General features: G+C 30.7%; 2 protein-coding genes across 2 annotated transcripts in view; both read right to left on the bottom strand.

Moving 5' to 3' along the window:
- The window catches only part of LOC107440994 (equilibrative nucleobase transporter 1), a 103,837-nt gene extending 100,999 nt beyond the window's left edge, over positions 1-2,838 (bottom strand). Inside the window, exon 1 of the mRNA XM_016054115.4 lies at positions 2,592-2,838. The gene's annotated coding sequence lies outside the window, so the exon portion shown is untranslated. The remainder of the gene's footprint in view (positions 1-2,591) is intronic.
- A 4,419-nt stretch (positions 2,839-7,257) lies between these two features.
- Positions 7,258-26,180, bottom strand: part of LOC107440993 (uncharacterized) — a 53,797-nt gene continuing 34,874 nt past the window's right edge. The window contains exons 10-12 of the mRNA XM_016054113.3: positions 14,959-15,280; positions 12,147-12,262; positions 7,258-7,415 (exon numbers count right to left, since the gene is read on the bottom strand). Of these exons, the coding sequence (XP_015909599.1) occupies positions 7,378-7,415; positions 12,147-12,262; positions 14,959-15,280 (476 nt within the window). The 3' untranslated portion in view covers positions 7,258-7,377. The remainder of the gene's footprint in view (positions 7,416-12,146; positions 12,263-14,958; positions 15,281-26,180) is intronic.

The following is a 26,180-nucleotide window of genomic DNA, read 5'->3' as shown; positions in this document are numbered from 1 at the left end:
TATTTCGACAGCAAAGGGATCCATGATCCATCTACCACGGAGAATATCACGAAGACTCAACATGCGTTTGGTGTAGTACACAATACTTTTTTTTATAACCAGCGTTCAACACCCAACCCAAATCTGAGTTCACGACTATCAATGCTCAACTCCGAAGCCTAGCAATTTTTAACCCAATCCAGAAGACAAGGGAACTCTTGGATCAAGTAATGGGAGAAAATTGCCTTCTTGGAGGATTTTTTGGTGGAATTAACCCACATTTGCATTTCCTGGAGACCAAAACCACGAAAACATCTCATAATTGGCCTGATGGCAATTAGCCTCACGGAACTCTATCTGCTGATCTATCACCGAGGATATTTTAAGGCAGCACTGTGATGGTTGTGAGCCGGTAGCGGAATTCGTATCTACAGCCATCGCTGTGATTCGAACCTGGGGTGTCCGAGCGCTCTAACCCTTGAGCCACAACAGCTTTGTGATAAAAATAAAAAGAAACTGAGTTATCAACTGACCCGACAAAATTCAAGGTGATTAATTGCCTTTGCCAAAGCTGGACAAATATGAAATTTGATGGAAGCTGATGGATTTGATAGTTGATTTTCCTGAATCAATATTGTTGTCAAAGAAGTTTGAATCACGCAGAAGGAGCATTGCGTTATGATTCCTTTTCTTTCTTTTTTTTTCATTATGACAAAGTTGATAATAAAGCACAAAAAAAGTAAAATTCATTCATTAAATCAAATTTTGGATGTCACACAATTTTTACTTAAACACATTGAAATAATTTCATTGTAGTGAATATTGGGAAATGGCACTTAACCTTAAAAAAACTTCAATATAGAAAATACAATGCGATGTACTTAGCCTTGAAGAACAACATTGTAAGGAATACCGGGCAAATGTATACCGAGCTAACATCTTTGTCTTATTATTATCTCGATAATTCCGATTATTATAAATGAAAACTTGTATTTGATAACAGCTGTATGATAAAATGTTTTTTTTAATTAAAAAAAAACAGTTTAGGATGTATTTTACGGTACTGAAAATAAAATATGTTATAACAGCAAAAAGAAAAAAAATTGCTGAAATATGCCCAACTGTAAATTATGATTGTCTGATTTTTATTGTATTTAAATTTAAATCAATAAACTTTTTGTCATATGATAACAACGGTATCTTAAAATAAAATTTATTAAATAAAAATAAGTTCATGTTTTTTTTTAAATAAAAATAGTCAGTTAAGCTGTATTTAACGCTTTTAAGATAAAATGTGCCCATAACAGCGAAATGGAAAATTCCTAAAATATGGCCAGCTGTGAGTTCCGATTGCTTGTGCTTGCATTACTTTTAAATCAATAAAAACATTTCAGTTCAAGCAAGTCATTTGATAACAGGGGTATATTAAAATACATTATTATATTATAATTAGGAGCTCTGCTCTCTATACGTTTCTCTAACTCTCTGATTGCAACTTGTTCATTTTTTCTAGAACATAAAAAATTTTTACATCTACAATAAAAAAAAAATTCAAAATTTTTTATTGTGTTAATGCAGATTTAGTTCTGCAGATTTTGCTCCCAATTCTGTTAAAATAAAATTTAAACCTCATCATTTTACTCGAATACCTTTGAAGCAATATCTACAATTTTGTTTTTAAATTCTTAGTTATTTTTAAATTGCTACAAAAACTTGCAAAATATTTTTCACATAAGAGATTACTTAATTAAGCTACGAATAATAAATTCTTTACTATGGCTTACAAATTTTTATTCCTTATTGTAATTGTATATGTTGACAGTATGCAGTTTTACACAAAGCGTATTATAATGGTAAATATCACTTATTTAGTGTTCAATAATTGTAAAACGGTAAATAAGTCAGATGCGTTTTATATATGTTTAACTTTATCATAAGGTGATTTTGTAACAAAGAACATAGCATTTTATTTAAGTCTTTATCTTTAATTTGAAATATCAAATTATCAAAAATATAATAATAACAGAGAATAATATCATCACTGGATGATAATTCATCATTACAGGTAAATACCGTTAAATAAAACATAAAGTTGTACTTTACTGGTAAAAACTTTATGACTTTTATTAATTTTATAAATACAACCAAAGAAATTCGTTTCATTTTTATTACCTACTGCTTTTGTTAATGATTATTAATTTTGATTTTAAGTAATAAGACTGTGTATTTTTTCTACGAACAACAAGGCCATTATGCTTTTATGTCACGTAGAGACATTAAAATTTAAACTTAATTAAAATTTAAAAAATATTTAATTTAAATTTTAAACTTTCATATTATTTCTAAAATTTATTAAAACGTTTTTGTATTATAATGCATAGTTTTAAGATATTTTTAAAAATTGAGCTCTATATTTCTTTGTCAACACAGTTGAAACTGATTAGATTTATAGTACATAACATAATTCACATATAATTTTACAAAAATACACATACAACGACAGTAAAAGAAAAAAAAAAGAAAAAATTAAAAAAAAAATTATTTCTTAGTGTGGGTTAAAAAAGAAACATTCAGACTATTTTAAACACACATAAAAATTTGAAACTACTTACCAAAATAATTTTAAAACAAATATTTTTAAATCCAGTTAATGATAAATATTCATTTTATCTCACAGAATTGTGTTGTATTATCAATAAGAGTAAATTTGAACGTTTCCAAAGTATCTATTTTCTCTGAAATATTTTAGAACTTTCAAATAAACGGCAAACACAAGTTTTAAATAAAAATTAATAACTAATTTTTCATTTTTCTGCGCTAAAGTAGTTTTTCGGCCGCCGTGAAGCGAAAACATCAAATGATATATCCCTCCAAAGCGGTTCATTGGTTAAAATACCCTATGATGTCATTTGACATTGAAATCCAAAAACGATTATCTTTCATTCACAAAAGCAACTTCGTAATCCGGGGAAAATTTTTAGAGTGGCGCTATCTGTGAAAGAAATTGAAAACTAATTATTTTTATTCAATATAACTCCGGTTTTCGATTTTTAAAGTAATATCAGAATGTTTTTTTTTAATGTTATATAAGCTTGTGGGGATTCTTACCTCGTCATATATGTATACATTTTCCTGATTTTTGTTTTGAGATGAACATTTAAATCTAAATATACCATCTGAAATGAAGATCGATTTTTATTCCAGAGGTCAGCAACCTATAGCTTACAGGTTTTTGTGTGATCTAATTGTAAGTCGTTAAACTTCCTAACACATACAGATGCAAAAGAAAAAAAATACAGTTTTTGAAGATTGGAAAAACCCCTGGAGTATTGGAGAGCAAACACGAAATTCTGGGGAACAAGGGGAGTTTTTAAGGGGAATACGAAACCCACCCATTTTCAATATGAATTGAAAGACGCAGTATAAAAAAGTAGCATTTAAACTGTTTGATATACATCTATTTAATTGTATCGGTTTTTAATGTATCGATTTTCAAAAAATTCGTTTGAAGAGCTAGACTAAATTTTATTAAAAGTGAATTTTAAATTCAATATTTTTAACTTTATAAATTTATATAAAACAAATAGTGAATATAATTCCTTGATGTTAAACGTTTAGTTTTAAATCCTAGCTTAAGTTAGATTATGATTCTTTAAATAGAGAATTTCGTATTTTTTATAAATTGCTTAATTCGTTGAAAGAGACGATTGCATTAATTTGAATGACGATTTAAATTATTGAGAATGAATAAAATAGAAATTTTCAAAAATTTCTTCCCTAATAATATTTTTCTACCCTTTTCAACTTAACTAATACATAATCTTCAGTTTTTATTTGGCTGCATGTTTTTAATTTTATGTAATATGTATTTTAATGCGGTGTACAGTGCGTCAAAAATAAATAAATAAATGGTCCACCCTGAATAACTTTTGATCTAGTGATCGAATCCTCACGTTGGTCAGAGGGGGGACCTGAAATATGCTAATTAATTAGTGCAGACGATTTTTCAAGTTACGAAATCAGACACAGAAACAAAATTTCGACAGATTCAGATTTTTTTACTCCCAAAATTTAGGGGGTAGGAGTAAATTTATATCTTATTTTATTACATCCGTCGTTGAACAGCCGGCCCAATTTTGGGTTAACGATTACTAATGTTCAACTCCGTAGCCTTGTAATTTTGAACCAATCCAGAAGACAAGGAAACTCCTGGATCAGTACCCCCAGAGGTATTGATTTGTTACGGGAACATGGAGGACTTTGTGACTCGACAGATTTTAACATGCATCAGTCACCATTTACTACACGATGTGTCTTCGGCTTGCTGGGATCGAACCCACGACCTTTTGGACATGGGCCCAGTGTCCTACCAATCAGGCTATCCCGGCCGGTAGGCATAATTTGGAAAATATGATCCTTGTTGTTTTGTCAGGAGAGCGATCCAAAATTTGGATCTCATAATGTTAATTTAATATTCTGCGCATTTCGCCATATCTCGAGAATGTTTTAAACGAATTGATAAAATTTTTGCATACAATTATAAATATCGTATCGTTTATCTAAAGATAATTACACGTAAAAAATACATTTCAGTTAATATTTATTATTTATTATTATGTTATTTAATAGTAGTCGAAAAAATTTTGAATTGCAAGGTAGACAATTATTTACATTATTTTAAAGTAAGTAATTGTACGTGGCAAAATATAAAATTTGAGAGAAATCAGTTAAATAGTTCCTAAAAACTGAATTTTAAATATACGACATTTTTAGTTTTGATCGTTTTTCTGTCTTATTTTGTAACAAAGTGGTCCGTATTTTTATTTATTTATTTATTTTATAGCAATTAAGTTCTATTATTGATTAAAGATTGTTTTCATAGTTGATTACTTTAGATTTGATCGTTTAAAGAGTTTAAAATTCGTTTAAAGAGTTAGACTAAATTTTATTAAAAGTGAATTTTAAATTTAATATTTTTAACTTTAAAAATTTATCTAAAACAGTGAATATAATTCCTTGATATTAAACGTTTAGTTTTAAATCCCAGCTTAAGATGGATTATGATTACTTAAAAAGAGAGCTTTGTATTTTTTATAAATTGCTTAATCAAAAAAAAAAAAAAAAAAAAAAAAAAGATGTTAAAAAAAGGAAAGAATGTTATGATCCAAACTTGAAATTTAGAGAAAATTTGAAATTTTAAGAAAATTTATTGCAATTAAGTTCTATTATTGATTAAGGATTGTTTTCTATTGTTGATTATTTTAGGTTTGGAATTCCTTTTTGGTTTTGAAACAGGATCGTTACGAGAAGGTGGGTGGGGGAACCTAGTATTTCCAGGTTACTCAAAGAAAAAACTAGGCGCCATTATTACTTGTGATTTTTTTTTAATAAATATTTTAATATTCGCCATTATTTTCATTTTATGACTAATAATAAGTAGGGTCCCAGAAGCTTACACATGTGTGTAAGAATTAATAAAAATTAAATAAAATATCATAAAAAAATGTATTCTGAATGTGCTTAAAAAGTAAAAGGCCCTGAAGCCAGCAAAATTTTCTTTTAATTTTCACATATTAAATAGAAATATACTAATAAAGAAAATTAAATCTTAAGAAAATTGATATTTATGAACCAAAAATACATTCAAACAAAATAAAGAAATAAAAAATAACTGAATTTTTTTGCTTTAAGAACAATTATTGCATTTTGCAATAGTTACCCTGAATATCGGAATAAAATCCGCATTTAGTTTCAGCTAATTTGTATACTTATTGCTTATGGGAAACAAAAGCTTATTGTCATTAAATTTTCAAAAATGAAATCATTTATGTGTAATAGTATTAAAATTTCTTCAATTATTAGATTTACAACCTGCGGGATAATAAAATTAAAACTACTCTGTCACTCATCGAAAATGTGGGTTAGAAATGCCCCGCGGCAACGTTTTAGTAGTAGCAGTAGTATTAGTTGCTCATTCACGTCGCCCTAGAGCTGCACTATGGTCTATTGGCGACGATCTGGGAAACATCCCTAAGGATGATACAAAGACATGCCATCACAATTTTAATCTTCTTCAGATGTCTTGTGCATTATGTTTTATAGTCGCACAAAACCGGGCAGTTTTTCTTAAATCCTTTAATAAATCCTTAAAATATAAGAATAACACTAAGTTGAGGAAATTTTGCGAGACACCAGCTCATATTAACATAACATAAAAACAAAAAAAACACGATAACTCTCATGGCTTGCCCGATATAATTTTAACCGAAGATTCGTCCACCACATTGGGATATTTTAATCAGCGCTGTGATCCATGCTAGCATACGAATCAAAATGCTTTTCGAATCTGTGTATTTGGAGTCAAAATGAGCGCCCGATTACATAATAAGCAGATTATGTAATACTCTAAGTAAGCTGATTAAAGGGAGTTGTAGACTGAGTCTGATGAAAATAAGGAGGAAAGTTTACTGGAGTATCTCGGGGAGCTAGAAGCGAGCTAAGTTTTCATGAAATTCACAAAAAAAAATTAATCAAAATTGATTTGTCATTTTGCGGAAACATTGACTCAATGCTGGATTTAGAAGCACAATAGCAGAAAACATAAAAATATATGAAGAGTTTCTACTCTAATATTACAGAATGTAAAAAGTTAACGCATTATTTTTCGAACCACATCAAAATGGCAACACTTTCTGACTAAATGCCCACAGCGCCCCGATGCGGGAAAAGACTTAACTACTCGTTGATCATTTGTTTATCTCATAGAAGGAAATATCACAAAATAATTTAATATATTTATATCAGCACAAGTTTGGTTCAATAATATTTATTAAAAAGAAGCGAAAAAACCACTTAACTTTCGAACTATAAATATAATTGAGACATTAATAGTTGAAGTAAACAAAAATACGACATAGCAACTACATTATAAATTGTACCAAGTCAACTATTCAAATCAATAGCATGAACCAACTATTTTTTTCCTAGAGTTGTCAGAGGAAGGAGGGCGAAGAAAAACTTTGAAAAAAGCGTTCTAATGACGTCACAGTCAATTGTCTTATGTATTATTCATTCATAGAGCTCCAAACGTGCGCATTATAACATACTTCATGTGAGTAATTAGTCTTGCTGCGTGTGAAATTCGAGTTTACTTAAATAGAAAAAAGCAATTCTTTGACGATATTACTAAAAGGTCATTACTTCCTTTATGTCATAAGGTGCTCCAAATTGTGAAAAGAGTTTAAAACAATTATACTCACTGCATATAAGAATAACCAGTTACACAAAAGAAATTTATTAAAAATCATTAGAAATTGAGTAAAAAAATATATATTTAGGTAACGTAATAGAAATTTTATAAGACCTTGAATAACAGTATTTCACTATTTATTTCTCACTTTAGTCACTAGATTCGTCCGAAAACGAATGAATGTCACCTATAATAAAGGAAATAATTCAGATAATGTGAAAAAATATCGAAAGGCATTGGGCATGATAATAATAAGCCACATTTTCAAATTTTACAGTAGAGCCTTTTTGAAAACAATACTATTTTTAAGTGATAATATTACTGCTTTTATTTTTTTTTCATTAACGGGATTCCCAGTAACTTGCAAAGTATATGTATGGAAACAATGCTAATAAATAATTCTGTGTAGAATTGTTAAATTTGAAAAAAGTATGACTTATCAATACATTTGTCCTATGCCCTTCATATAAAGTATAACATTTAAATCCCTATTAACTCCATAACCCAGATAACATATGTTGAAAAAGCAACCATTATCTTAACATTTCTGATAAGTATATTTTATTTGTAGTTTGTATATCATGTTAATTAATCTAAAGATTTAAATAAAGCAATCCCGTAACAGAAACCAGGATCGCCATGGAGGTTAAGGTGTTAAACGTTTTCGTGATGAACCGTTTTTTTTAGCAATGTAGTCTGCCTTTACTTCTCAGAAGAGTTTGTACCCATCCGTGTGAACATAAGTTCAAACCACCACCAGAGGGAGCCACCCCAGTCCTTCACAATTTCAATGCCTTTAACAGTTGTGTCAACGATTCAGGCTAGAGTTATAACAAACAATATAACCATTGAGCAATCCTGTGTTTGATATAATTGGATAATCCAACCAGACTAGCAATACTATCTGTCCTTAATAATGACAGTTCAATGCATGTGACCACAGTGTCATTCCGGCTCAGACTAGAGTTATAACGAACAATATAACCATTGAGCAATCCTGCGTCTGATATAATTGGATAATCCAGACAGACGTTCAATATGATCAGTCCTTAATAATGACAGATCAGTGCATGTAACCACTGTGTCATTCCGGCTCAAACTAGAGTTATAACGAACAATATAACCATTGAGCAATCCTAGGGTGTGATATAATGGGATAATCCAACCAGACTAGCAATATAATCTGCCCTTAATAATGACAGTTCAATGCATGTAACCACCGTGTCATTCCAGTTCAGACTAGAGATATAATGAACAATATAACCATTGAGCAATCCTGTGTTTGATATAATTGGATAATCCAACCAGACTAGCGATCTAACTAATCCATCATAACGACAGTTCAGCACATTTAACCAATCTGACACTTCAGTTCAGAGAGATATAAGGAAAAATATTGAGTAATCCTGTATTAGGTACCATTGGCGATTACCGATATAACCGGAAATCAGACTAATCGATAATGTGATGTAACTGTTAGATAATTTGTTAGACTAGCTCTTTTTGTGAAGTATAAAATAATTTCTATATTTTCAGAAAAATTAATTCAACGTTAGAAATTTCGGAATGCAAATCGCGCAAAGTTGCGTGAACTGAATATGACGCAGGTGCTATCTTGAACCATTTTATCAAACTAACAAATTCTTCTTGAACCTAATTACAATGATTCAAAGTTAACGAAAACTTACTTCAATTTAACACCTTAACTTACAAGTTTAACTTACAATATTATGGTTCAAAATACCGATAATATGGTTCTAAATTAAACCGATATTTTAAGAGTTTAGTCAAAAGTTTCAGATTAAATAATCTCCGGAAGTGTCTTAATATCTATAATATTAATGGAGGCAAAATTTCGTGTATGTGGATTGAAAAAAATCGGTATATGATACTGAAAATTAGATCGAGAGCGTTTAATATTTTACTACAATGACAAAATTCTCACAATTTCCAATTACCTGCAACCTTTCTTTTTCGTATTTGTATCAAAATTTTCTACAATCTGAGTTTTCGGTACAACGAACTAGTAATGATCTCAATCACTTTTGATTAACGGGGTTCTACTATATAATTTTTTACTTCATAGAAATTTCAGAAATAAAATTTGTGATCATAAAAAAGAAAATGCATGATAAAAGAAAATGCATCATTTCTTTTTCGTATTCGTATCAAAATTTTCTACAATCTGAGTTTTCGGTACAACGAACTAGTAAATGATCTCAATCACTTAGGATTACAGGGGTTCTACGATATAATTTTTTATTTCTTAGAAATTTCAGAAATAAAACTTGTGATCATAAAAAAGAAAATGCATGATAAACCGGAGCAATAATTGACAAAAAAATTAATAAAAACAATTGAAGCTGTCAATGTTAAAAGAGGATGAGTAACATTTTTACGAAAATAAGCTTTTTGTTGATTTTGTAATCTGTACAGGTAAACGCAATGTTCAGAGTATGAGCGGGAGATGGATCATGGCTATATCTCAGGTAACGTCACCCAGTAGTTTATTTTTTCATTTTTGAAAAGGGAAATGAGTAGCACATGCCCCATTTCCACACTGACTTGGTATAACTGCAGCAAAAGTCATGTAAAATCATATAATCGAGAACCGATTACAATAATTGTACAATAATCGATAGCGTTAATAATTATCGTAATCAGCGCGCAAATAAAGCTTATCAATATTATGTTTTCGTAATTGTAACAAAGTGAGTTCTATTAACTTTGATACTATTATTTAACACTCAACTGCACGCGCTGAATATTTCAACACAAGTACAAGCGTGGCGCATTTTATACGCCACTGGAAAGTCAGAGAAATAAATAGTTGCGGCTCAACAGTTTTCCATCTGTAACCAACATAACAATGCCACTGAAACAATAAGACTGACGAAACAAAGGACACGTTCATACAGCAATCGCGATTTTTCACACAGCCATGATGTACCGGGAAAAGTGGTTGTAAGGCGGTAAGTACATCAACAGTTTCGTATCCCACACATTCTCTTTGGTGGCAACTAAAAAGGATGTCCCTTCCCAAGTATTAAAGCTTATCCAGTTGGACGTGCACCCATTAACAGCAAAAAATTGGATGACCTGAGAACCCTTTCGAACCATGTTGTTGGTAATGATTCAATATTGTAGAGATGGCCAAAGACTCAAACAGAAGCTAACTCAGTTACACAAAATCTCAATGAAGACAGCTATTGGGGGATTTGAGACTGAATGAACAATTTCAGTACACTATTGACTGATAACATGTAGGGGAGAGTCAGGTAGCCCCGCCCAGCGGGTACCCCCACCCACAGTCAATTTCATATATATAGAATATTTTTTCAAGTCAATGGGCCATTGGACATTAATTGTTGTATTAAAAAAAGATTATTTTCAAAGTTTCAAGTATTTATGCAGCTGTTAACATGGTAAACAATAGTTTTGAAAATATGTTGAATACAGTAGTCATGAAATTAAGAAAAATTGGTTGAATGCTTCGATTAAACTTCATTTTAATACTAAAGGAATAATTTTTTTCTACACATACAGCATTAAAGTATGTAGTCTTAAGTTTAATTTGCGCGAAGAAAGAAGTTTATATGTGAAAAATTGTTAGAGTAATTACAAATTTACAAAAAAATTGGATTTCGGGTAGCACCGCCCAATTTTATTTCGTCGATAAATGTACGGTTGCAAAGATTATTATTTTATTGCTTCAAATTTGAATGTTATAAGAATTTTTAACAACAAATATTGCTGTTATTAAATGATAGAATTCACTAAAAGTATATAAATATGTAATAAATAAAATAATTTTGTGATAAAAATGATAAATGAGGTTTATATATTGTCAATACATTGGTCACTTTCATTTACACCTGAAAAAACAGTCAGAAAACATAATTTTTGTAACTGGGCGGGGGCTACCCGGCACATTTTGAAAAGAGCTGAAAAACATGTTTTTTTAAATTTCTATTTTTTTAAGTTAAACTATTCTTTTTTTGGTTTATTCTTTTTGCATTATTTAATTAGATGGTAAAACAATAGAAACATACAAAAATATTGATTATTACTCAATATTATATAGAAATATAAGCAATACTCCTTAAGTGGGCGGAGCTATCCGACTCTCCCCTACTAATGATTTGTCATTAACTTTTACAATGTGTCAAAATATTTGTTTGGGAAATTAAATTATTGCTTTTAACATAAAAGGATAATTCTTCCTTAACTATTTTTTCCTTTCTTTCTTTTTGGTGTCAATGTTAAATGGGGATATGTGCTAAATTCAAAAATGCACAGTTCCAACAGCTATACTCATTTTTTAATATCAAATACCGAGTAATTTTGACTGCCTGAAGAAGAGAATCCAACATTTTGAAAACAATTAAAATAGTCTTTTCATAAATGACACAGTTATTTTAGTTTTTCTCGAAAGTGCAGATTTGTATCATATCCCCTTTTAACATTGACTGCTTCAAATACAAGAAAAGATTTTTTCTTGGTTTAAAAAATTCAGCAAAAATATTGAGGAAATCTTCATATATTATAATATTATTGATATAATATATTTATAATATATTATAATTTGTACTATAATAATATTATGTAATATAATATATTAATAATATCCTACAACTTATAATGTGATTAATTAATAAAGTTATTTTCCAAGATTTAACTTACTAAAAATGTTAATTAATTCGTACATTTTCAGAACTTTAATTTAGATGAAACCGTAATTACTTCATATTTATTGATTGAATATTTTTATTTAGTTATATCTGATAAAATAGTATTCGATATAATAATAAATAAAATAATATTATTTATATAATATCATTTTATATGTTATTTATTATTTTATTTAATGTTATTGATATATAAAATAATAGCAATGAAAATTACAAAGGAAACTAACTTCTGGGAGTAACATTTGTCATTTTAATCAAAACCTCCCAATAATCCAAGCCATAGTCTTCACATATTTTAGCGAGGGCTTCTTTATATTCCGGTAAAGTCAAAACTACTTTTTTTCTGAAAAAAAAAATCAACATGAAGTCCAGTAAAACTAGATTTTTTCTAAGGAAAAGCAAATATCGTAAATTTTTCATAGAAAGCTTTGCTACGTCCTTATTAGTGATATCTGAAAACTCTTCCGACTCTTTGCTATACGATTCCCCCATTTTGGAAAGAAATGAGTGTGATTTGAGGGGGGTGGAATCGAATAAGTCAATAAAAATAAAGATCAAGGAAAGCATTGTTTTTACGATGAATTGAATGAGATGATAAGTCTAATAGCTTAAAAGGCATATTGGTGGAATGTACAAAAAGTATGATGTTCAACTAGCCCTTTTTATACATCTGAAATCAAGATATTTAGACAAGTGCAGTATTATTTCTCACGTATCGTATTTTTTTTAAACAAACCAGTCCAAACTTGAGTCAATAGAAATTAACACTGCAGGAATCGCAATGTATAAATATACTATTTTTTAGTATTTTTTTAGTTGGTGAAGTGAAACATTGCTTCCGTTGTACGCTTTTACTCTAAATCGAATGAGATCAAGTTCGAAATAAGTCTAATAGCTTAGAAGCTATATTGGTTGTATGTACAAAAATATAATTTCCAACTTGCCCATTTTATTTATCTGAAATCTAGACATCTGAATTATTTCCTACGCATTGTATTGTTTTTAAACAAATCAGACCAAACTTGAGTCCGTAGGAATAACACTTCAGGAATTGCAATGTATAAAAAGTACTATTTTTTTACTTGTACTTATTCACACAAGTGGTATTGTGTAGCAACGGGAAGTATGGGGGTATTCAGATATCATTCAAAACTTTCGATGAAAAATTACCTAGGATATAAATTTTTTCGAAGAAATAATTTTTATGCATAATTTCCGATTTAGGCGGTGGTTCGACGTGTTTTAATGATTTTATTTGATGTAAATTAATTAGACAAAAAATTACAGGTAACATATAGTTTAGTTATTAAATTTTATTTTATAAGCGATGTTGAAAAGATGACTGAGTTTAAAACCATCAATGTTTAACTTCATAGCCTTGCAATTTTGAAGCCAATCCGGAAGACAAGGGAACTTCTGGATCAAACACTGGAAGAAACATGCCTTGGAACTAACTCGCATTTGTTTTAGATGGAGAGAGAAGCTATGAAAATCTTGATCGACGACAAGGAGATTCTAACTCATTATCCGTCTACCACTGAGAATATTTTAAGTCAGCACTGTGGTTGGTGCGAACCGGGAGCAGAATTCGTATCGACTAGCCAAAGCCAGCCAAACTAATGAGCATGCAATTAGGTACTATTTATATTTTATTTGGGCACAAGTAAATAAAGTTTGTGATGTATACTCTGCTTAAAAATAATGTTTTTTTTTCAAGTTTGTTTCAATAAATATTTTTTTATGAAACTGTTTCGGATTTTTATAATGTTTTTGTTTGTTGAATGAAAAATTACTCTTACTTATCCGTAAAATAAAAAAAAAGAATACGATTATATTCGTTAATAGTAAAATTAAGAAAAAAAAAGCAATTTGCTGGTTAAAATTAATGATTAGTTTCATTTATTGTAATACCTAATAATAAATGAGAGTTAAAGTTTTTTTTTTGCATATGGTATTACTATTTTAAATTTATTTTTTTCTAAAACTGCTCTGCTGCCAAAATTTTCGGAATAGCGAATTTGTAATGAATTTAGAAATTAGTCCTTAGTTAGCAGGTGTTTACGGTCACATAAACAGAATCTACGTTTTTTCCAATCCTAAATATTACTAGAATTACTGCTAAATAAATACTGCTTAATAAATTTCAAATAACCTTGATTCAAAAAATAATAAGAAGAACTTGACTCTATCAAAATAATTAAAATTATATTTTTGTCCCCAATTTGCAACCTTTCTCATGATTGTTCACTTCCTTCTTCCAAAAATAGTGAACTACACTGTTGGACAAAATTAAGAGATGGAAGACATTTTCCCAAATATCTCAAAAAATACTGAATATAAATAAATGAAATTTGGCATGGATATAGCTTATTCCATGATAATAAAGTATGCAAAACAAAACAACCATTCACTGGCAAGACCTATTGCCAATAAATCCAATGTAGTCTGAACTTATAAAAGATGACAATAAAAGTAAGGCTTGCACAGTGTGTGTTGCCTCTAGTATGGTGTATGGTCACCCCTGACAGGAAGACTTGTGGAAGATCTTCCCATTCTTCCAACAGAGCAATTTTTAACTCCAGAATGGTTCTGGGGGGGGGGGAGGTTGGCGCATCGCAATAGCTCTCCCAAGAGCATCCCAAGCATGTTCGATAGGATTCAGGTCAGGGGATTTGGCTGGAAAATCTATTCGTTGAATATGCTCGCTTTTCAGATACGCATCAACCATGAGAGCCCTATGTGGTCGCGCATTGTCGTCCATAAAAATGAACTCAGGGTCAACAGTGCCCCTGAAAAGACGCACATAGGGCTCTAGGACCTCCTACTCTGTACCTCTGGGCATTCACGGAACCATTGTCAAACACATGGAACGGTGTGCGGGTATCTTGCATGTGCGAATAAATGTGCGAAAATGCTTTCCATCTGTTAATTTTGTCCAGTGTAATATAATCGTATGTCATGTGACGTAGGCGAGAGAAGTGCAAACTCTTAGTGAACGAACAATACACGGAATATTAACAATGCAAAAATAGTTCTTACTGAGCATATCGCTTGAAGCCCGCTGCATTCTCTTCTTGGTATATACCTGCTTGCTTCATCCATTTGCTATGACTGACGTAATCCATAATATTTCCCCGATAAATCTTCTTTGTAAATTCCGGAAATTTTTTCTCAAAATTTGTATTTAAAAGACTCCTGTGTGCAATGCTTATACTCAAGCAGGAGCTCTTAGTCTGTCTTCTATTCCATAAACTGCTCCACCCGAATCGGCTATCGTAGCGGTATTTTGTTATGTTTCTAGTTTCATCCTCACATGTTTTGGTTTTAAAAGCAGGTATTCTACTTTGGCAGAGTTTCTGTTCTGAATTCAAGAAGAAAAAAAGCAAGTGAATGTTTTATACGTAGCTGAAAACAGAATAAATCTAAACACTGAAAAAAATATTTGAGTTTAAAATAATTCATGGCGAATGTTTTTTTTCCCCGAAACGTCTGTAAAAATTAATCATAAGCTTACAAGGATTGTTATTTCTTCTTAAATTTAGCATCAAATATACTTAAAATATTATTTGTTTGATGGTGTAGGTTTGAAATCTGATTGATTTCCACTTTGTCCAGAGAGAAATCATTAGTTTATTTAACTAATCAATTGCTTACAAACTAATAAAATGTATATAAACGGCCTAGTAGGGGTTTGCGTTGCCATGCTTAATATCCCTAAACAGCTTTCTCAGCTCATTCAGCAGACACTAAGGCAGCAGACTCTAAGGCACATCTGGCTCAGCAGACACTAAGCCACAATAGTTCAGCATTTTTGTTTAAGAAATATTTCCACACAGAAACCGAAACTGTCTTACATCTCGACAGAAAATTTATAAATCCTAAGTTATTAAAAAAAGCAATACATACAATAGTTAAAACCTTTAAAATAAATATTGAATTTTTATTTTAAATTAAAAAATATAATGATTTTCTAAAATAAATGACCATAACCTTATTAATTTTTTTAAGAAATGAATTTGCATCGAAAAGCTTAACTAAATTCTTAATAATATTATAGTTCGATCCCCACCTGCTGAAGGCTCCCAGTTTACAAAAAGTTGACTTGTGCACGTTAAATTTGTAGGGGTCACAAAATCTTCTAAGTTCCCATAACAAATCAATACCTTTGGGGTACTAGATTGGACATGGACGTGCTCTGGTTCATGTCCAAATTATGATCTGTGGATGGATGGAAGATGTGTAAATGCGTCTTCCCTGTGAAATGGGCTGTGACGTACTTGCGTAACAGAAGTCGAATTCTTGGCCAAAGATGGCACCGCTTGAAAACAAGAAAAAGCGCACCCCTCTGCTATAAAATAGGTTAGTCAGTGACATAAGACAACTACAATAACAACGATAATAATATGCTGTTTATTGGCTTGTTTGCTACTTACCACTAACAAACGGTAAATATTATGCCGATATAAGCTTTACAACGCATTTTGATTAGTGACTTTATTTCATATTTTATAACCATGGTTGAACATCCGACGCAATTCTGGGTTTACGACTACCAATGTTCAACTCCGTATCCTAGTAATTTTGATTCCAATCCAGAAGACAAGGGTGCACCTGGATCAGTACCCCCAGAGGTTTGATTTGTTATGGGAACTTGGTGGACTTAGTGACCCAAACAGATTTTGCGTGCATCAGTCACCATTTACTACACGGGGAGTCTTCGGCCGGCAGGGATCGAACCCACGACTTCTTGGACATGGGCCCTGTGCTCTACCAACCAGACTATCCCGGCCCTTTGATTAGTAACTTGCAAAAAATTGGCACTTAATTTGCTTTTAGAAAGTTAGTATTATCAAAAGACTCTAACTGAACTTAAATAAACTTCTCAATTGAGTCCTATATTTAATTTATTGTCATACAGACACAGTCCCTCTTTATTAAAACTTATTTTTTCTAATAAAAAAAGTCAATTTTGGGTATTCATTTGTTAGCTGAGCCATTGTAACACAAAAAAAACCCTATTTTTTATAAGTAACTTTCAGACATTAAAAAATGAAAAATGAGAATAGAATTTTTATTGGACGATTATATACGAACAGCGTTAGATAACTGATTTCTATTGAGTAAAAGATTTTTAGAAAAAACAACAAACCGCAAATTTTATTTAAATTTTGTAATTTTCTACAAAAAACAAAATTGCCTTGACCACTAAAAATACTTATAGTAATATTAAATATATTTATTATATTATATTTATTATTATATAACTTATAGTAATATTATATTTACATAGAAAAAATCTATAATATTGCATATATCCAACAAATCTATATATTGCATATAATTTACATATATCCAAATGTAACTATCAAAAGGCGCTAATATTTTTTACAACAAAAATAAAGATTAAATAAGTTTTTTAAACTTATTTATTCATTTTTGAAGCAAGTTTTTAGCATATTGAAGTAATTTTGTTTGCGAAATATTTTTTAAGCTAAATGCTCTATTCTTGCAAATAAGATCGCAAATATTCTATCAACATTAGAATCGTGACACCAATATTTTTTTTCCATTACTTTATAGAAAATAATCGGATGTCAAAAAATTCAATGAAAAAGTTTTTAATTGTTTCTTTTTTAAAAAAAAAATAGAAAGGTATTTTGCATACGTAGTGAGTAGTAGTATTTAAAATTTATTATAAGATAAATATCAATGGAATTCAGAATTAATTATAGAGCTGTATATTTAGAATAAAAATTAATTTTCCTACCTTTAAGGAAAATCCTTTTTTTTTTTGTAGAAATTGACGAAATAGTATAAAGCCTTCAAATCTAAAAATGAACGACATTAATTTTAGAGCAACGGTGTGCTATCAGGTTTTGTTTCAGACTTGGGTAATTAACTTTTTCAAAACTCCAACAGGCTACAGGAGTTATTGTTTGGTCAATAGGTTCTAGTTTTTCAGTGATTTTAAGATACTTCCAGAAGGAAAAGATTTTTCGGAGGATAAATCAGGCATCGAGTAGACTTCAATTACAATAACTGATAGAAATGCTTACAGAACCCGGGTTCTTGAGTTTTCAGACAGTTGATTGACGACCATAAGGATTGGAGAATGATTTAAATAGGAAAAATAAATTGAATTTTTTGAAAAATAAATTGAATTAGAACAACGAAAAAGAAAAGGGAAATCTGTAAGACCAATCATGAAAAACGTCAAAGCATTTGTTTCACAGCAATATTAATTACTATCGTTTTGTCAAATAAACAAATTGTTGTAGATCCTTAACCTTTTACTCCCCTGACTTGAGTCCTTTTGAGCTTTTTCTCTCGAATTAAAATACATCTCAATGAACGTTATTTTGAAAGACTGGAAAACACTAAAAATGATGCACGGTGAGGTATTTTTATTTACGTTGCACTAGAGCTGCACAAAAGGCTGTTGGTGATGGTCTGTGAAACCTCCCTAGTCTGTGAAACATATATAAGATAGGACATATTCACACACCATCCATTCATCCAAAGATCGTGATTTTGACATGAACCAGAGCATGATCAATCTCAGCTCCAGTACACCCAGAGGTGTTTATTTGTTATAGGAACTTCAAAGACTTTGTCATCCCGACACATTTAGGATGCACCAGTCATCATTTTGTACGCGGAGAGTCTTTGGTCGACGAGGAATAAAATGCTGTAACTGACCAGATAAAGGCTATTATAGATTTCGGGTTCCAGCACTGCTAATAGGATAGAAAGTACAGTCACCGACGACGTATGGTTTTCCAAAGAAATTATTTCGTGAAAGACAATCTTGAATTGCAACTCAATTCGAATAAAAAATTATTAAAAAATAAGTCTAATTACTTAATTTAGACTTCTTGTAAAACCATTAAAGTAAAGAGCTAGATATCAAAATGCAACACGTGCACTTCTACATATATAAATATCTTATTACAAGAAGATAGAGATTATGTTCTTGAACTAGGAAGCTATTACAAAGGAAAAATTAAATTCCTTATACCTTTTTAGTTCATTTTTCAACATATCAATATAAATTTTGTCTTTGAAATTATGACTAAAAATGTATAGCTATTAAATATTTTATTAATATCGATTTTTCAATAGTTTTAAAAAATTTTCTGTGTTCAAAAACGTTTAAATGTGATAAAGTAAGCTTAAGATAAGCTATAATAGTAATACTCGTAATCGCATGCTTTTAGCAAAGTTATTGTTTGCGTAGTTATGTACATATTTGTCTAATTAATATTTATAAGATCAAAAATTTCTTTTTATTTTTAACATGAAGAGCCTAACTTCTAATTGCCCGAAGTCTGAGTCAGGCAAATTTTTCCAACTCTAACTCCTTTTAAGCCCCATAGCTCAATTACTCAACAATTACAATTGTTACAATTACTAAATCTCAATGTATTTTTTTTTCTATAAAAGAAGTACTTTAAATCATTCAAATGTAAATCCCTTTACTTGCATTATTGTTTGAAGTTTTCTTTTATGTTCTGAATCACCTATTGCATCATAACATCTATTTGTTAGGAACAATGAAAACGAAATATTCATAACAATGCAATAGTATAACAATCAGTACTGCACGGTATTGTCTCAACATTATTCGTAGCTGAAAAAGACATTATCAACAATGGTATTAATCATTCGAATCTGTTTGAATGTTAGCGATTGAAGACATTTAAATTTTGATTTGCGAAATGAGCGATTTGTACAAGGAAGTACTGATCAAGAATTGGAAGTTGGGGAGGATTAACCATCCTAGACCTCGACCTCCCGAATGTAAGTATAAATTAGGTAAATTTTCAACTCCATATTATTTTCATATGCTTCTCTGTATCCAACTGTGTACTGTTGTCGTACAGTGCGCGTACAGTTTACTCACCCACTAACTCTTCTTTTTATTATATATTTTATCATTTGGAGAAAAGTTTATTTTAATATAATTATGTTCTTTTTATTCTGATGACTGTATTTTACAAATGTATGTCATTCAGATGTTCTTAATATTAATTTACTCTTGTGACTCTTGTTCTAACGAAAGATATCCTTTCTTCTTCTTCTTCGTTAGCCTACAGCCTAGTGCAGGCCAAGGCTTTCTCAATTAGCTGCCTCCAGCTTTGAGCTAGATTTTTCCACCTGTTTATTCCCAACAATTTTAAGTCCTTCTCAACACTGTCCAACTATCTTGTAGCTGGTCTTCCTCCTCTTTTAGTTCCTTCAATTTTCGAAAAAGTAAGTTTTTTAACAAGGTCCAAATCTTCAGGCCGAAAAACGTGCCCCAGCCATCTGATCCTGTAGGTCTTAATAACCTCCATAATATTAGGTAATCTATATTTATTGTACATCTCGTGATTATATAAACTTCTCCAAATATTATTTTCCTTAACTGCTCCAAAGATTGACCGAAGGATCTTTCTTTCAAAAATGAGTAGTCTATTTTCCTCTGTTTCATTAATTGCCCAGGTCTCGCTACCATATAGAATAATTGTACTGATTAAGGTTTTGTATGGATTTACTTTTGTATCAAAGAAGAGGAATTTCGATTTTAATTGGTTCCTCAGACCAAAGTAGCACTTATTGGCCATCAAAAGTCAGTTTCTAACTTTAACCTTTATCTCATTTTTGTTGGTAACAAGCGTACCTAGATACTTAAACCTCTTAACTCCTTCAAAGGTACAATCCCCAGTTCTGAGTGACAGTACATGATGTACTCTAGAACTTACTACCATAAATTTTGTTTTTTCAAAGATATCCTTTATCAACATAAATTATTTCATCCTGTTACAGATAGGGGGAGAATGGAAAAAGCTGCGAATATCTTGCAACTGAAAAAAAGTGGAGAATTTTACTCGGAGGAGCTTGAGGCGCCTTGGGTTCATGACCTGGACAACAATAGAGAAGCACCTGTGTTGAAAAATAAAACTTCTAGCGCAGTGGATGTTAATGGTGATACATCATCACCTGAAAACCGTTCAAGCACTAAAGGGGGGAAGAAAAAGTCTTTGCTGCGTGTTCTATGGCCTTTCACTTTTGAGAAAAAGATCAAAAACAAAGCGTTGGACACAGCTGCTGGTAAAGATGACCTATCGTCTAGAGAACGCAGTGTCAGCACTAAAGAAGAAAAGAAAAAGACATGGCTTAATTTTCTATGGCCTTTTACATCAAAGAAGATCAAAACAAGAGAACAAGCAAAGGTCATAAAAGCTGAAAAATCCGGCAAAACTGCTTCTGATACTGAAGCCTCATTTTCTTGCATTTCCAACAAGCTTGGCGATGTTTGGTCGACCGAAAATATTACCATCTATGAAACTAATGCCAAAAATACTAAATCTGGAGCAACTGACACATCAAATGGCGTTTTCGCAAGCCATAAAGAGGATTGCAAGTTCATATCGGAAAAAGTTGCTGTTGAAACAAAACCAGATTTTTATACATCAAAAAGCAGTAAAATATCCAATGGCATTGCCATGAACAAAGAAGATGAGACTGTAGAAGATCCTGCAGATATTCACATGACCATACATAAAGGAGCAAATATCACTTTAAACATCGACAGCAAGTGTCATGTTGAACTAAATATGAACCAAGAATCTGACGTGAAGCTGAATTTCAATGACGATATAGTCCCGGCAGTCAACTTCGACTACTTGTTAAACAATCTCGATTCAGTGTTAAACACCCTAGACTCGAAAGATCGAGAAAATATCTTGCAGCTCCAGAGAAGATTAAACAGCCTGTGTAACAGATTGCACAGAAATTTTCAAGATGTAGTCGAAGCTGCCATGTTGAATATTGCAGCACGATGTGTAGAGAAAGAGGTAGAGAAAATGGAAAAGGATGAAGAAACAGAGGATTTCTGTGAAATTAATGTAAACAGAATAAATACTTGTTCTGTGGATGACACAAGTGTAGATTCGAAGGAGTAGTATAAGCGACTAGAATCTCCTGAGACCCGATTGGACAGCATTTGAATAATTTTAATACTTAAGAAATAATATTTCAAGAATAGTTTCCCTGTTTAAATGCATTCAAAAAGCAGTTTGCTATTTAAAAAAAATATTTTATTTTTACATCGGTAGGACTTCTGAATATTATAAAATATTATAGAAAAGCCAAAAATTTTTAAACTACCATTATTCGGTCTCAGGAGAATGTTAGAAAAGGCAGATCATCATGGCGAAAAATGAAAAAAAAATTTTAAAAAATGAAAAAAAGTTTTTTTCTGAAAATATAAAATTTCTGAAGAGGACAAAACAAATGTCAAATGCGTAATATATTGCACAGAAACAAAAACGTAATTGAAGCTGCTTTCCAACTGCAGCACATCGAGTAGAAAAAAATGAGGGACAAGTTGTTTCTAACTTACAACAATATAAACGTGTCTGAACATTGAAATCAACATCTGAAAACAACTTCTATGATGATGGATCGAAAATTATGTTATTGTTGAAACTACTGTATTGAAAGCTGCAGTACATGGTAGAAATGCTGAAAAGATAAAAGGAAACTAAAAAGACAAAATATATTCAGAGAAAAAAGAGGAACCAAATTTTTTGTGGCAAAAACTAACATAAACTTGATTGGACATTGAGACCAACATAAACAGGCTTAACATCATGTGCAACTGATCACCTGGATGAACTGCATAAAAACTTTAAAGTCGTAACTGAAGTTGCTCGGCAGAAGACTGAAACACATGGAGGGAGTAAAAAAGATTGACCAAAGAAAAGAAATATGAGAATCAGTTGTTTTTATTGAAAGCGCTTTGAATTTTCATTATACACTAAAGAACTTGATTGCACAAAACTTGTGAAATTGATTGCACAAAAACATTGAAGGTGTAATTGAAGCAGCCAGACTGAAAACTGCTGCCAGACTGAAAACTGCACATTGAGGGGAAACAAAGAAAACTGAGGATCAATTTTTTTTAATGAAAATGCTTCAAAGTTTCAAAAAAGACTAAAAAACTCGTGCAACTGATTACTCAAAAGCATTGGACTGAAAACCACGTGTAATTGATTGCACAAAAACATTGAACTAAAAACTCGTGTAATTGATTGCAAATAAACAATAAAGCTGTAACTAAAGCTATCAGACTTGAAAACTGCAGCACATCGAAGAGTAAAAAAAGAAAAGAAAAATGATGAACAATTTTTTTTCTTCTGCGGAAATGCTTTGAAGTTTCAAATAAGTCTAAAAAAACTCGTGTGATAGATTGCTCAAAAGCATTGGACTGAAAATCTCGAGTAATTGATTGCACATAAACATTGAACTAAAGACTTGTTGAACTAAAAAATAATTGGAGTTGTAGTTGAAGCTTCCAGGCTGAAAACTGCAGAACATTGGAGAGTAAAAAAGTAGACAAAGAAATGAAAAATGAGTAGTCATTTTTCTCAATGAGAAAAGAACATTTAAGACTAAAAATCTCATTTAAGACTAAAAAAACTCTCGTGATTGATTTCAATGAAAATGATGAACTAGAAAACGCACTCTATTGATTGCACAAAAACATTGAACTAAAAAACTTGTGTAATTGATATTACAAAAACATTGGACTAAAATTCTCGTGTAATTGATTGCACAAAAATGTTGAACTGAAACACTCGTGTAATTGATTGCACAAAAACATTGAACTAAAAAACTTGTGCAATTGATTGAACAAAAACATTGTACTAAAAAAATGTGTAAATTAATGGCACAAAAACATTGAACTAAAAAACTCATATAATTGATTGCACAGAAACAATGGGCCACAAAACTCGTGCAATTGATCTCACAAAAATTGTGAAGTTGTATTTAATACTGCTGGACTGAAAACTACAGCACGAGAGAGTTAAAAAATATAGATGGAGAAAAGAAAAATGAGGACCAGTTAATTTCATTAATAATCATGTTGAAGTTTCAAAAATCTAGTGCAATTGATTGCACAATAACATTTAAGATATAATTGTAAAGGCTTTGTGACTGCAACGCATTGAGAAGAAAAAAATATAGACGAAAAAGTAGTAAAAGATGGATCTGCTGCTTTCACTGACTAACCAATAAAAATTTAATTGAACATCAATACCAACTTAAACAGACTAAAGAACTTTATCAATTATAACTCAACGTTTAATGATTAATTTGTATTTTTTATCTTCTATTTTTTATCCTATACATCATGATTATTTTGTATGTTATGAAAATGTTTCATTAAATTTTAAGCTTCATTAAACTTATATTACAGCGGTTTCAAGTCATCATTTATTTTTATTAGAAATATATATACATGATTAATTTTATCTTTGCGTTTGCGGGGGATGGTAGCTATCGACAATGTCAACCGTCATCTACGAAAAGGTACCCTATCATAGAATCGAGTTAACATGTATTATATACTAGTGAATTGTAATTGTAATTTTGTAGTGGTAGATACCCTACAGTACTTCCCCACCAGAATTATATCTGTGACAGAATTCGATGAACGGATACCACTAGTTGATTCATTGCTTGTTTTAGAGAGAAGTCGGGAGAGTTGTATTAAGATCACCGTACATTTTGCTGATCGTGAGAGCTGTATTAAGCTCCTGTGCTGCCTTAAGCAGTCGAGTGTATGCAAGCCGACGTGTGTGATCGAGACTGAGTAGCAACATGATGAAAAGGTGGATAATGTCGCAATCACTAGCAGCAAGTGAACTGTTCAATGTGGACCATCCATCGAAGAAGGCGTTACTGTCTAGGTAGGCGTGTTCATATCGAAGTGGGTGTTGATACCACCGTAGGCGAATTGACAAAACATACCGTAGATTGCAAAGGGTTGGCGAAAATTTCTATTGGCGTTAAAGGAGCGTTCGCGGAAATCGCCAAACAGCTGTGTGCTTATGATTTTGTTTTGTTTTCGGTATCGCATAACATTCAACAAGTTAGATATGGGTGCGGGTCTTCATTTGATTCTTCTGCATCAAATAAAATATAAAGCGTATTTTTTTGTTATAGCGCCGACATAATTGTTTGTATCTGTTGACTAAATTGTGTTTATTAGCGCTTTTTAAAAGGTCGTAATAGAACTAAGATAGAAAAATTACACATTATTACATATTCTATAGTTTCATAACTTTCATTAAATGTATTTCGAGTAGTGAAATTCTTTTCCTACTCATCCACTAATTCGAATTAATAATTTCACAATAACCTTTAATCCTTAATGATGAAATGATTATTATAATAAAGTTTGTTTACTTAAAAGATTAAAAAAAAAATTTTTATTGTTTAGCAGAGACTGTTTCCGATTCTATATTCATTAATTAAACTTAATGGTTTTGCTCGATAACCATTTACAATTTTTTTTTAAATTTTATTTAATTTTCTGTTATTATGAAATTCTTTAAATATTTTTCGACGTAGAGATTATTTAGCAATAATGCGAAAAGCTGAAATTTATAAATTTATAATATTTATAAATATTTAGGAGAATTTTTAGCAGCTATTTTGTACTAATTATTTTAATTGAAATGTTCATTATGCGCAGTTTTATAATAATAATCGTAAAATTCATTGAACAATTGAGTATTAAATTTTAAAATGCAAGTATAATTTAATAATTATTTCATTTTATAACTGCAAAACGGTAGATAAGTACATGATACGAGAATATTATACGATTGCTTTATAATGAAAGAACAACAATTTAAGTTTTAAACTTTTTGTGGAAAAGAAAAAATTGAAAATTTCTCCTGTTATCGGTGTTAGCGATTAGAGAGTCTTTTATCGTATAAATATTAAGTCAGTATTGTTCCCTTTTAAATAAAAATGCATTTTGCAGTGGAAAAAAAAAATTGCTTGAATTTTGTCGATAGAAATTCCCTAATTATAGCAGCAAAAACTTTTAAATTTCTAATCAAACTTTCCTTCATTATAATTTTGTGTGAATAATTATTATTAATAATATAAATGACTATTGAAAGGAATTAATTGAGAATGTCCAATTTTAATGAATTAACTGTTTACGCAATCAGATTAATAATTTTTTTCATAATTTACAAATGGAGAAAAAGTCTTTACAGTTTAAAAGTGAAGAGAAAAATATAGTTGAGATTAAATTTATAAAGTAAGCACAACCCGAAGGAGATTGAAGTAATGGCATTAAAATCGAAATTTCAAAAGAAAAAAAAATCACGTTTTAGTGTACAGTGAGCAGTAAACAAAAATCTAAAACTAACTTTTGATCTAATGATCAGATGTTTACGTTCTAGGACTCAATC

The sequence above is a fragment of the Parasteatoda tepidariorum genome, chromosome 6 (genome assembly GCF_043381705.1).
Source record: "Parasteatoda tepidariorum isolate YZ-2023 chromosome 6, CAS_Ptep_4.0, whole genome shotgun sequence".
Taxonomy (NCBI): Eukaryota; Metazoa; Arthropoda; class Arachnida; order Araneae; family Theridiidae; genus Parasteatoda; species Parasteatoda tepidariorum.
The sequence above is the reverse complement of the archived record's forward strand: the minus strand, read 5'-3'. Positions and strand labels throughout refer to the sequence as shown.